We start from the raw sequence: 13756 nt of genomic DNA on the forward strand, positions 1-13756 counted from the left end.
ATATGCAACTAGAACTGGTTCTGTTGCAGGATTCCCTTTCAGTGGGGTCTGGATGGGTATTGCAGACCAGAAGATGTTCAGTTAGTAGGTTGCTAGATACTGAACTGTAAGTTTGGGCTGCATTCCTTGATCTGCTGATAGGCTTTTCTGTGCTATAGCCAGAAGTTTTGCACCCTTTGGCCTCAGTTTCCCAATTCTAAAAATGCAATTGCTGAGTCTTGTGTGTCACACGTTGTGAATTGGTGGTGGTGGTATCCCGTGAGAGGCTCAAAATAGTTATGCAGTCTAGGCTGATTGCGTAACACTTTATGTTTTCTGAATTGTGCGTTAGGCTCCAGGCTTAAATGGGTGAATTAATGCTCTCATGATCCTAATCCTGCCACAAGATCATAGAATCACAGAATCTTTGTGGTTGGAAAAGACCTTTGAGATTATCAAGTCCAACTGTAAACTCATCACCACCACACCTAGCAAACCATGTCCCTAAGCACCTCATCTGCACGTTTCTTGAATACTGCCAGAGATGGGCAATCCTCCACTTCTCTGGGGGGCAGCTTGTTCCAATGCTTGTCTACTTTTTCCATGTTTAATTTTTTCCTCATATCCAACCTGACCCTCCCCGGTGGAACTTGAGGCTATTTCCTCTTGTCCTATGGGTAGTTATTCTGGAGAAGAGACTGATACTGGCCTCACTACAACCTCCTTTCAGGTAGCTATAGAGAGCAGTAAAGTCTCCCTTGAGTCTCCTCCAGACTAAATAACCCAGGTCCCTCAGCTAGTCCTCCTAAGGTTTGTGCTCCAGCCCCTTTACTGGCTTTGTTGTCCCAGATTCTGCTGTGGGCCATGCTGTTGAATCGCTTTGGAAGGTTAATCCCAGGTACTTATGGAGTAGTTTGCTGACTCCTGACTGTATGGTATTGTTTGCTTTTTGGCTTTGTTAAATGTTGAGATGTTGCCAGCCGTTTTAGCATTGCTATTGCTTGACAGTGGTCTCCTTTGTCATCTTGCCCATCTGCCTCTTTCTCCCCACCATTTGCGTGCTACCTTAAGGTGTCTCTCCAGACTGTGGAAAAAATGATTACCTACCAATTTTGGAGTTGGACACTGAGTTTTAATTGCTTCCTGCAGAGGATTTGCTAAAGAAATTACAGTGTAGCTAGAGATATCCCCATGATGTTGTTTCATTTCTTACTAGTGCTGTGCAATTAATGCAAGTCTTAAGAACTCCCGTAGTTATTTGCGGAGGTCAAAGACTGTGTATGTTGAAGGAAAAAATTGAAAGCAGCCTTTGCTTCCTCTGGCTAGAATCTCTTAGGTTTATGTAAGGTAGAATTGGAAAAATCAAGAAATTCTGCCTCTGGGGCTTGTCTGCCTTGAGAAAGTTGGTAAAAGGACACAAACTGGTGAAAGAAATAGGCTGTTAACCTTGGGAAAAAGCCCTATGTTTTGGATTGGATATCTTTTCTCTGCTGACAGACTCAGGTGCAAATGGAGAGTTACTGAGACCCAGCTAAAGGGGCTCTGAGGAGTCATCGGTGTTGTTTTGTACAAAGACAATTTGGGGGCGGGGGGGGCGGTTTTGTTTTGATGCACACAACCCCCTCAGCTGCTGATAAAACTGCCTGTGGATGAGTGCAGCGTCCCTTGCTGGAGTAGTATCTTACTTATTTAACCGAGCCTTTATTTCATTTCGCTAAGCTCTAGCAAATTCCTTGGAAAGAAAGTAATGGTGTTTGCATTGTTTCTTGTGTTGTTTGGCCTGATGCCTTGAAGGGTTTTGCCTTGTGCTGTGTAGTTTCACCTTGCTTCTTTCTAATTAGAAACTTTATTTATTTTTTTTTTAAAGGGTGCCTGCTTTGGTGCTGTCAGACCAGTGAAACTTCTAATCACAGTTCAGCAGGTGGTCACACAGGACTGGCTGACTTTAAACTGGAGGAGGAAACATGATGTCGTCAAATGAGACACAAAAGACAGTCAATAACCCGGTAACTCTCATGCTGCATAAATAGCTTCTCTCCAGGAAAGGGGACTTTGCTGTCTTATATCAGTAATTAGGTAACGCTCCTCACTGTGCAAACATGTGGAAAGCTTTCCAGGACTTCTTTGCATTGCTTGTGTGTTTGAGAAAGAAACTTACAGGTGGTGCTTAGAAACTGTGCTATAAGCAGGTGAAGACTTAATGCACAGTACCTCCAGAACAGGAGGGAAGCTCTCTCAGCCTTGGAGGATAATGCTTTTTCATACACAGCTTGTGTGGATATCTGGTGTTCTTGCAGAATGTATTGGAACAGGGGTGAAAATATGATAAGCAGTGTTTTCAGTCCTATTTCTCAATAAACATGGATGGTGCCTTGTAGCTCTTAAGGATGTTTCCTGGTGCTTATAATTCAATCTGAACAGTTAAACTTGGAATCTCTATCCATAGATGGTGTTTTGCGGAAGCTTATTTTGTGGGAAGCTTGAGCCAAAACAGTTCAGCCATTACAGAGAGCAGAGCTGACAGGACCTTGTTAGTCAAGTTTAGCGTCAGGAGACTTTCTCTGAAAAGCTCTAGGATTCTTGTTCTCTGAGGCCGTGGCTTGACATTGTCATGAGACTAAAGGGATGAGCTAACTACATGTGTTTGCTGCTTCTTAAAAAAACGTTTTTAAGTCTGCAGAAAAGAGTATTTTTAACATTCTGTATTAAAATATTTCTAAAATGTTAGTTTAAATAATGTGTGTGGAGCATATGGCAGTATGTACCTGTACAGGGCTACTGTATCTATTACAGTTTTGCACTAATACAGTCCTGTGCCCCCAGTGGGTCAAGTTATTGAATCCTGCTTGCTCACTGCTTGTGAAGGAGATAGTCTGGGAAGAGGGTGATGGGGAAGGAGCTGCAACCTCCTTCTTGACAAGAACCCAGTTGGGAGATGAGGCAAAATCTGTGTGGGTATGGACCAGAAGCTCAAAGGCCTGAAGTGCAAAAGAAAAGGGAGAGTAAAAGCAGACAAACAGTATTGGAAGCTGGTGGGGGTGATGAAGGAAAGCAGGTAGATTGGGAGGTGCTTAGAATAGATTGCGCTGAGTAAGAAAGAGTGAAAGATTTTCACTAAAGGTGATGCCTGCAGGGGGCCTGAGGGTGGCAAGACCAGGCTGGAGAATATAGACAGATAAAACAAGGCCTGAGGTATCAAGAGCTTAGGCAGGGAGTAAGAGTGAGCGTTCGGACTGGAGTGCAGAGGAGAGTGCCAGTGATCTCAAATGGACTCAAGACAAGGCCCTGAGCCACCTGCTTAAGCTGACTCTGAGCCAGCTATTGGACTCCAGAGGTGCCTTCCAGCTGCTCTGTGACTATCACCTGAACCAGCTGAAAGAAAGGAGTCAAGGAGGGTTCATGATACCCTCATGGTGGAGCTGTTAGCAGAGCAGACAGCACCTGTGAGCACAAACCCCCCCACTGAGACCTGATTGTCCAAACTTCAGGTGTGAGTTTGGCTGCTTTGCTGTTTGCACAGAAGCGTCTCCCAACTGGCTGTTTTGGTTACCCTGAGCTGGGGCCTGCGTGTGACCTTCACTGAACTATAGGTTCAGACTTTCTGTTGATCCTTATGTGTCTTTATATATAGCGTAGATGTACACATCTCACAAGATAAAACATCTGATCTTTTCCATTATGGCAGGTACTTACTGCTCTTCTAATGTTTCTTTTGGATGAAATGCTGGTTGTGTTTCCTTTAGTGAACTACATACTTCATTATGTAGTAATGTAGTTATTAGCATACGTTTTTTAAAAATATTTTTTAAAACAGTGGATTTTTTTCCATGATCCTAACATGTTGGTTTTATTCTTTTCGTAGTTGTTGTTTTTCCTATTTTTTTCTCTCATTTCTTATAGATCATTCCATATGTTGGGACAATTCTTGGAGGCCTTGTTCCTGGTGAACTGGTTGTAATACATGGGAGTGTTCCTGATGATGCAGACAGGTAATGACTAACATCTTACTTTTCATAATGTAATCATGTGAATAAGCATATTATGAATAAAAATGTTTCCAGGGTCCTACCCATGATTTCAAATAAGGACTTGTTCTAAATGATCTAAATCTTTGTGGAAGTGTTTAAAGTGTTTAATGAAAAAATCTCAGTGAGAAATGAAGGATAAACTGCTGCTTGCATTCTGCTCATCCACTCTTGTCCTTTATATATATTTATATATATACATTTATTTATTTTTACTTGCCTGCTCTGGCTATTCCTCCCCCCCGCTTCATTGCATATATCTGCATTTCTGAAGAGATATGCTGTGGCTAAGAAAATTGATAATTGAATGTGTTGCTTGAAGAAATTGTCTTAAAAGCAGGAGGAGGATGTACAAACTCTGCTGTTTATGGCATAGTATGGGGGTTCTGTTTCCTGTCCTGGCCCAAAGTTCATTTCTGAATTTGGTTTTTCTACTTAAGAATATGATGGGAGGGAAGGTGATGAACACAGTAAGTGAGAAGCTTGGATGATACGATGGATGAACATGAAGTAAATGCTTAACTCTTCCAATTCATTGCAGTGAATCACAGGAGAATGTTTAGGCATGAAACAAAGATTTGTGTTTTCTTATCCAACAATGTTCCCCTGTGCCTGCCTCTTCTGAGGTTCAACAGTAAAACACTAAGTGCTTTTTGTATTGAACTCGGAGGTGTTTTTTGTATGGTTTCAGGTCACTGTGTGTTTTTTCTTGTTTTATGTTTAGATTCCAGGTGGATTTCCAGTGTGGCAGCAGCATAAAGCCCCGTGCTGATGTAGCCTTTCATTTCAATCCCCGCTTCAAGAGGTCTGGCTGCATTGTTTGCAATACACTGGAGAAGGAAAAATGGGGCTGGGAGGAGATCACTTATCAGATGCCCTTTCAAAAGGGGAAGTCATTTGAAATTGTCATCATGGTTTTGAAGGATAAGTTCCAGGTGAGCTTGGGCTGTATTTTTGGTTGTTGTTCTTGTCTTTCTTTTTCCCCTTAGCCAGCTGTATGGCTAATAGAGGTATTTGGTATACGTATAAAATAATGGTAAGCCTCGGTTTCTCTGTTACAAGGGTACAGCCTAATTACAGAGAAGGTTAAAACCTCTTTAAAGAAGAGGTGCAGAGTAAATCAGACCTCTCCCTTCACATGGTTTCCTTCAAAGTTGCCTGGGCAAAGTTGCCTTCACCTGTGTGTGTGTGTGTGTGTGTGTGTGTGTGTGTGTGTGTGTGTGTGTGAGGAGGACTGGCCTTACACTGAGCTTCTGCAAAAACAGCACAGGATGGTCCTCTCCTTAGAGAAAACAATTTGAGGTGCACGTGTCCTGTTCTGTTAGACTGCAGCAACATAGATCCTGTCCGTGCCTTGCATACCATGTTGGCAAGTGATTGAGGTGATGGAAACCAAAGGAGGGAAATGCAACTTTCAGTCTAGTTCCCCTACAGCTCCCTCCCTTAGAGTGGAAAGAGAGAGGGTGAATGATGGATGAGCTCTGGATCTTTTGAAATACTCCCTTGCCTTCATACTGACACAGAACAGAGTACAATAGAGATGCATGCAGATAACTTGGTGTGTATATATATATGATGTAATGTGTGCTTAATGGCACTTCTCTGTTTCATTTTTTCTTGTCTCTTTAGGTGACTGTAAATGAGAAGCACTTGCTGCTATACAACCACAGAATCAGTCTGGAAAGAATAGATACTCTTGGGATATATGGCAAAGTGCGGATCAAAAGTATAGATTTCATTTCTAATGTAAGTTATACAGATAGTTGACTACTGTTTGGTTTTGTTATTCTTTAACTTGCGAAAGTGTAGAATGGGAATTATGGTGAAATAGAAGCAACAAAAGCAGCTTAACAGTAAAAATCAATACCAGACATTCTTCTTCCCCAGTTTAATGTGGGAAGGCTCCTTAAATTTTAGCCTTGAGGTTAAGGGTAAAAGAATGACAAAGTCTACAGCTTACAAAGTTAACAGGCAAGTTTGTGTGAAAATGGATTGGAGTCTGTGCTAGATGGACTATATTTTTCAGACATTTCAGATGCTCGAAAATGATCTCAGAGCTTCCAAGTGTCTGTATTTAGCCACAACTGAAACTACTTGTGTGCAGAACCCTGTTTTTCCAGAAAAAAAAAAAAGACTGAATTGTTGAATGAAATAATAACGAGCACTGTGCATATTTGTCAGCTGAGGGATAGGCAGCCTTCTTTCTCAGGGGGAGGTCTTACAGCTTGATTTACACTCAGACCAAGCTGGAGGAATCTGTAATTCCTGCAGCTTCCTCTGAGCTCTGCTGCCAGGTCTGCTGGAGGAGAGAAACCAATGGGAAGAACCTGAACATCTTGCTCTTTCCTGTGCTTTTCCTTTCATGCTCTAAAGAATGAGCCTTGTAGATGGGAAGCAGAGGGGGTAAATTCTGGGGAGGTGCTGAAAATGGGTGATCACCATGTCGCTCTATCCTTCCTTACCTGCACTCAGAGAAGCAGCCTGCCTGCTCCTCTGCGGGACTCGGGCTTTTCTGCTCCAGTTTCGCTTCAATGTGGGCAAAGCTGAGGTCTCTTGCTGGCAAACATCAGATCTAATTCAGGTCAGTAGACTAATGACTGCATTGAATGAGGGTAAGGATTTTAGCCTGAATGTTAAAGTTGCCTTTCTATTAATACAAACTTGATGTAAAACCTGTATGCTGTTGTAAACCCTATATACTGGGCCTCACCGCTTGATCTTGGTATCAGCGTGTTGGTAATTTAAAGCTGTCTAAATTCCAGCCCTGGAGGACTGATTCTAATAAGAGCTTGGGAGCAAGCTGATGCTATAGGTCGGTTTCTATCCCAAACACAAAACAAAGGGTTGTTGCTTTAGTGGGTGGTGCTGATCGTGTATCCTTGGGAAACAGAGGAAAGGAGAGGGTTATTTTTTCCTTTCTACTTCTGCTTCAAGTGTACTAGTCTGAAGGGAAAGGGTTCTACTGAAATAAAGAAGCTGAAGATACCATCTGCCAAGGCTAGGCCAAAATTTGCCTGTGCCCTGGGCAGGCACTGGGATGCAGAGGGCTGCCTGAAATCTCAGGGTTCCTCTGGCATCCCCTCAGTGGGTGGACCAGCCCTCCTGGTATTTCTACCTTGGTAAGGAAAGCTGAGTGGTACCCTTGGGTGCTGAGGGGTTAACAGCAGGTGATCTGATTTTTGTATGAGGACTCAAACTAGAAATCCCAGCCTGGCTTCACTAACTGATCTTCAGGATGTGTCCTTGGTTTGTGGGGGTTTGGCAATCTTTTTTTGACCATAATCCTGCATTTCCATATTAACATTTCACCCTTTAAAACTGCATGGATCCGTCTACATTTCTACAACAACTTTATGTTAGAGTTCTGTCCTGTTAGGAGTGATCTCTAAATATCTTTTTTTCTGCAGCCTTTACAAGGCACTCAGCCATCAGCTCTAGGAATAACAAAGATAAGCACAGAAAATGTACGTATATTTTATAAAGGTTAAATGAACCTTCCTGTTGTCTGATAATCCAGTTAATATTTGTTTTTCTTTTGCAGGGGAAAATGCCAGATGATGCACATTTTGTAAGTGTCTCATAGATGTATAGGAAATGGGAGGAGTATTTAAAAAAAAAAGGGCGGGGGGGGGAGGTGAGGGGGAATAAAAACTCTGTTTCTCAAGACAAAAGTCTGCCTGGAACAAGGGAATTGAGAACACCTGCTTGGGGGTGATCATTAGTGAGGCTTTAGAGAGAGCAGTTCTCTTCCACTTGCTACTGAAAGTAAGGCTATTCCATAGAGCATGTGGAAAAAGGGTAAATGTGGCATCCACAGCCATACACAGAGGAGTAAAAAGAAGTGAAGTACCTAAAGGTGTAAAGGACCAAATAGTACCAAAAGTGTTGTTCAGATAAGCATACTTCATCTTTTCAACTTTGGGAAGTACTGACAAAACAAACATGTGCTAAAAGTATTTTGTAGACAGAGGCTGAATTGCCTCTTCTTAATATGCTTAATATTTCCAGAGGTTTTATGTACAGGTTTTAGTAAGTCAGGCTGTTAAATTCAGAAGTGCCAAATACTGCCATGTACATGTTCATATAAATCTGCAGCCACCATTTCAGCCCCCAATTAGAAGATACTGTATTTTAATACATGAGTGAAATTTTGATCCTGTTCATCCACAATGTAATGTTCAAAGGTGTTTAATTACATCTTCCTCTTGCTGACAGATCTGTGTCTGTAGAACATATACACTTCTGATGGCTGGATGCCAGCAGTGCACCTTAGGGCTAGAACTTGTACCTAGCTAGCATAGAGCCTAGGCTGAGGGCTCCTCTTTTTGCAAAAAGATGGATGTACAGGTGCTCGGAATCCAGCGTCTAGTAGCCACGTTTGGGAAAGGACCTCCCTCCAAGTGCAGAGTGGGTAGAAGCCAGGAATCCCTAGGCATGCAGAGAGAGTGTGTGGAGAAGCCAAAGGTGTGGTGAGGGCCAGGATTTGGGTTGGGAGTATGTACTGGCCTTTGCAGTGTCTAGGAGGGTCCTGACCCTAGATTATGGCATTTGTTGCTGGTTTTTCCCCAGTGCAACACAGCTGTCTCTCTAATTTTTCTGCCTTCACAATTAGTAGTGACAGAAGTAGCAAAGAAAAGTGACCATTGCTTTGTTCATATCAGTATAGCTTTACCACAGTGTTAGTATTCAAGAAGGCACTGGTAGGAGTGATTTTTTTTTTTTCTTTTAGCTGTGGATGCAGGTGTGTGATTATAGACCAGGCTGGAGTAAAGCTCAGCTTGTATATAGGAGGCGGCGGGGGGGGGGGGGGTGTGGAAGTAAGCCACAAAGTTTTGCCTGCTTTTACTTCCAGGGAGTTCCTTATGTTGGCAGACTGGATTCTGCACTTCGTCCAGGACACACAGTTGCTATTAAAGGAGAAGTGAACAAAAATGCAAATAGGTAAGTTAGTGATTTTTTTGGATTGTTTTTCTTTCTTTTTGTCTTTTCCCTACTCTTGCCTTTAACTAAGCTACTTCTGAGAAGAAGCTTTTTCTATTGCCTTTACTGACTTGCAGCTTTGCATCTGGAATCATCTGAAACTGAAATGCATTTTTCTTGGGAACCTCAGGTGCTACTTCAGAGAAGAAAAGTGAAAATAAAACTTAACTTTCCTTTTCCCCCACTAAACCTTCATCCTTCACAAGCTTACATGTTGCTGTTTGGAATATCCCTGGTGCAAGGCATGTGAGCATACACATGCAATACACGGATTGCTTTTTTCCTTAAGAGATCCAAGAACCTGGGTGCTGGTGTGCTCAAACCCTGCATGTTTCAAGGTCCCTCTGGATGCTTCTGGGACTGCCCCCTTAGGGGCAGGAGGGTGCAAGCATAAAGGTGCTTAACTGGCAACACCTGAGTGATAAAAGCTGGTGGGGGAGCAGGAGTTACCCATTTAATGGCAAATGGGGAATGACAGATTGCCAAGGCAGCAGCTTATCAGTGTGTTAATAAAACAAAAAGGAGAGGGAGAAGGGAGCACAACGCGGTCCAGACAGAGCTAGGAAAATGTATCTGCTCCAGCATGCCCTTTGGTTGAAGGGTGCCTTTGACTCTGCAGAAATGTGCCTAAAAATGAAGCAATTAGTGCAGCTTGGGAAGGGTGCCCTTTATTTGTTTTGTGTATACGTGTTGCACTCCCGCTTCCTCAGAATGCACTTTAAATTCAAATTAAACTAAACTAGAGCCCAAAGTCTAGAAAACTCATGAATAAAGCTAGAATGGACTTGAAATTGGACAAGATCTTTAATAGTGAAGTAGTAACCTTTTTTTTTTTTTTTTGAAAAGCTTATTAGCTCTGTCTGCTGTTTATATGTACGAAGAGGCTGTTAGCAGTTAGATTTTTGAGGAGCTCACAAGTTGTTTAAGGCCTTTTGCTCAATTGACACAGCTGTATATGGTCCTAGTTCTCAGTGAGAAATACAGTCTCCTGTATGGCAGTTGCTCTCTGGCTGGTTAAGTGTTTTAGGCTTCCCCCCGGAGAGGGAACAATCTGTCAGCTGGAGTAAGGTGTTTCTTCAGTCTCTGCAGTGTCTTTGGCAGAGGTTGAAGCACCTCTTTTCTGACCGCCTTCCCTAGAGGTTCCCTGTCAGGAAGCGTGTGCTGTGGGCACCACCTCCCATTGCTCTTAACTGTCCAGAGTATCCTCAAACCCCTCCCTGCACAGCTGAACCAATTTGGCCACAGAAAGAATATAATCATGTCCCTTCAGTAAACCATGGCCTCCCCCTCTCCTTTGCTTGCCTTTGTTAAGGGAGTTGGTGTGTGCAGCACAGCCCCTTCTGAGAGAACTGTCTCCAGCCAGCTTCATGCAGGGAAGGAAGGAGCAGGGCTGCCAGGGTCCCATCCTCCATTTGCTGCCTCCAGCAGGAGCTGCTGTGTGAAGAGGGCAAGTATGTGTGAAGTGCCTGAGGGGAGTGCTGGGGACCCCAGCCCTGTGCCCAGAACGCTGCAGGCTTACGAGACAGCGAGGGTTAGTGCTTCGGATTTACAAGGGCTCGGTGTAACTAACTAAAAAATTATCTTCCAGCTTTGCTATAAACCTGAAGTCAAGCGACTCCAAGGACATTGCGTTACACCTGAATCCCCGACTGAAGACTAAAATTTTTGTGAGAAACTCTTACCTCCATGACAGCTGGGGAGAAGAAGAAAAGGAAGTTCCCAATTTCCCTTTCAGTCCAGGAATGTACTTTGAGGTAAGATGAACTAAAATGCAGCATTATTCTTGTAATTCTGCACAAAAAAAAATTAGTTTGCAGTGGAATTTGAAAGTCATGTCACTAATTCAGCTTTACAGAACTGGCATTGCTACATTGTAATATCTTGAGTCTTTAGAATTAGGTGGGACTACAGGAAACAAAGATTTAATGAGAACCATCTCTTCCTGATTTATTTTTAAATAGTTGCCAGTAATTCAAGCTGAGCTCAGGACTAAGTTTAATGGAATTTTATTGAAGTCCCAGTTTTTCTGCTTCTCACATAAAAGGATTTCTTCAGAGCTGAAGCAGGGCTTGCTTGAGTCCAAGTTTTATCATCAGCTTGTTTTTCATATCTGAACTTTACCTTGACTGTTCCTCTTCTTGTTTTCAGTTGATAATTTTCTGTGATGCCCAACAGTTCAAAGTTGCTATTAATGGTGTGCACACTCTGGAGTACAAGCATCGCTTTAAACAGCTTGAAAAGATCAACCTGCTGGAAGTCACAGGGGATGTTCAGTTGCTAGAGGTGAGGAGCTGGTAGCTCCTCAGTACTAAAAAAAAGTAAACTTATTTTAAGACAGCTATTTCTTCCTCATCAAGTACAAACTGGTGCTGACTTCTCTTCAGCCTGTCTCTATCTGTTTCAGGCTTCTGTATCTATCTGTCTGATGTAGGTGAGTACCAGAACTGCTAAACTCTGAGATTAAATCTCCCCCTCATTTACAATATCCTGGCAAGATAAAAATCTGCTCAGATAGATCACCTTTAATGCTGAACATAGCAACAAAGATGCTGTATCAGACTGTGCCTAACACCTACTGCACTTTATGTTAAACTGCAACTGCTCCTACCCTAATAGCATACATTTAATACTGTGAAATAGACACTAAATTGAAATAGGATCTGAAAATATGACTATGAACTGCTTATGGCCCACTACCATGTCAAATAGTTTCCTGCTTCAATTTTTTCATTAGTGACTAATGTTTTTGCCAGGGCTAGATGCAGTAAACAGGTGACCCATCAGTCCTTGGGAAAGGTCAGCAGGAATTGGATCCTCTGTCTTAGCCTGCTACTGCAGTAGCATCATCTCTATCATCTCTGACCTTCATGGCTGTGTTGACTCTACTTATAATGGGCCTAAATCAACTACATACCTGGATTTCTAGCTTTCATTTTCCAAAATGAAGTGCAACTTGCTGCCTTCCCCCCCCCCCCAAAAAAAAAGCAAAATTTCCTAGTGTCATGAGCTTCTTCTGAAAATCCCTTATTTGATCTGAAAGGGCTCCTTACTGTGTTAAAAAGGCTCATAGAACTCGTGTAGATCTCATTTTCAAACCTCTTAGCCTAGGTGCCAGGTAAAGTTTCATTTGAGAAGACTTGGATCTTCATCAGGGAGAATCCTTTTTCAGATTTATATTAAAACACTATCTGAACAAGTTGTACCAATTCAATTTCTTTACATAAATGGCAACAGTCTTAACTTCTATAGTTATTTTTAAAAAGTAGCTGCTGCCTGTCAATACATGCTTGAAAGATGTTCCTATTTATCTTAGTATCTGCTAAAAGACTGAACCAGCTTCAAGACTTAAGATGTAACCAAAAAGATACTACTGGGTGATGTATAAAAATTGTAAAAGAAAATAAAACTTACAAACTATGTTTTTCTTCAGTTGGCAAGTAGTGATGTTCTTTCTTTGTCTATATCTTGTCTCATTTCACTTACTGTCTTACCTTTCTCTGCAGCAGTGTGTTGCTGGGGGGGCAAATTCATTAACATAAAATATTTCGAGTTGATCTTCAGCTAAACAAATAGGTGGTGCTCCCTGAATCCTGTGTTGTTTTACAACTTCACTATCTTCTGCGGGATCATTTTTTTCCTTCCTTAAGAAATCCAAAAAAGGCAGCAGTAGCTGCGCTCAGTGAGAGCCAGCACCGGGCAGCTTCAAGTCCCAGGGAATGTGAGGGGGCACCCCTACACCAGGGGACTGCAGGGACAGTCCTGCAGCTCTGCACGTACCCATCAGCTTGCTCCAGTTCCTTCTGCATCTCAGGGAAGGCAGCTGTCTGCAGAAGAACAAAGCCAGGCCAGTCCCCAAACCAGCCAAAAGTGACATAGCCATATTCTTACAGTATTTTATTAAAAAAAAAAAAAAAAAAAAAACTGTGATAAAAATGAGAAGGCCACCTTGCCTCTGCCACTTCCCTCTGAAGTGAACCTGAGACAGACCAGACCAAAGATGAAAACAAAGGAGATAACTTAAAAGTAACTCTGAAGTGATTCGCCCAAAATGACCTCCAGTTGCTGAACTGTTTTCTGACACTGGTGTTCAACTTCTTCACATTCATCTAGAAAACAAAATCAAAGGAGGAAAAGTAAATAAAACAGTTACTACAAAGCAAGCAGAAGCAGATTTCATTATTCTTCAAGGCTGGAACAAATTAAAACTGTGCAGCTCAGGACATCTGCACAGCTATGGCATTCAAGAAGCAGCCTTAAAATTTTAAGCGTGTGGTGGATAAAATACAACACATGTCAGTTTGTGTCTTGCACTGTAACTACATAGACTGATGCCCAGTGATTACCTTCCATGAGCTCAGCGAGAAATGGAATAGATTCTGGTAGCAGAATCAGGTAGTTCTCCTTCAGTTTTCCTGCAACTTCTAGCAGAGCAAGCAGAGCAGCAAACCGCACCTGAAATAAAGCCATCTGTGTAAGGAACTGAGCAGTGAAGTTCTTGGACTCCTGGCCCACTCCCTGCACAAGATTCCTTCTAGCTCATGCAGCATGCTAAGCTGGTTTTCCCTGCTGAAGGGTTCTAGATATGAACTAACTTAAATCCTCTCAGCATCTGGATTAAGGTACTACCAAAGGAATATGAGGCTCCAAGAGCAGTTATGTAGCTGTAAGCTTAATATGACAGTTTTAACTTCCCTTTACAATGCTACCAGTCTATTACACTGTAGCAGAAAGACTAAACTTTGCGTAATGAGCTAAGTGCTCCCCTGGATACC

At 42.3% G+C, this 13756-nt stretch overlaps 2 protein-coding genes across 2 annotated transcripts in view; one reads left to right on the forward strand and one right to left on the reverse strand.

Moving 5' to 3' along the window:
• The first annotated feature begins 1850 nt into the window (after positions 1-1850).
• LGALS8 (galectin 8) lies at positions 1851-11282 on the forward strand. Its single transcript, XM_010211949.2, has 9 exons — positions 1851-1985; positions 3880-3968; positions 4729-4939; positions 5634-5750; positions 7412-7468; positions 7546-7572; positions 8857-8945; positions 10573-10738; positions 11133-11282. Exons 1-9 carry the CDS (start codon positions 1944-1946, stop codon positions 11280-11282), a joined length of 948 nt encoding a protein of 315 aa, XP_010210251.2. The 5' UTR covers positions 1851-1943.
• Positions 11283-12895: 1613 nt separating this feature from the next.
• The window catches only part of HEATR1 (HEAT repeat containing 1), a 37249-nt gene continuing 36388 nt past the window's right edge, over positions 12896-13756 (reverse strand). The window contains exons 43-44 of the mRNA XM_088522881.1: positions 13328-13436; positions 12896-13090 (exon numbers count right to left, since the gene is read on the reverse strand). Coding sequence (XP_088379007.1) covers positions 13002-13090; positions 13328-13436 — 198 coding nt within the window. The 3' untranslated portion in view covers positions 12896-13001. The remainder of the gene's footprint in view (positions 13091-13327; positions 13437-13756) is intronic.

Source organism: Tinamus guttatus, unplaced genomic scaffold (genome assembly GCF_059628265.1).
Source record: "Tinamus guttatus ecotype Peru unplaced genomic scaffold, ASM5962826v1 Tinamus_guttatus_pri_ptg000011l, whole genome shotgun sequence".
Taxonomy (NCBI): domain Eukaryota; kingdom Metazoa; phylum Chordata; class Aves; order Tinamiformes; family Tinamidae; genus Tinamus; species Tinamus guttatus.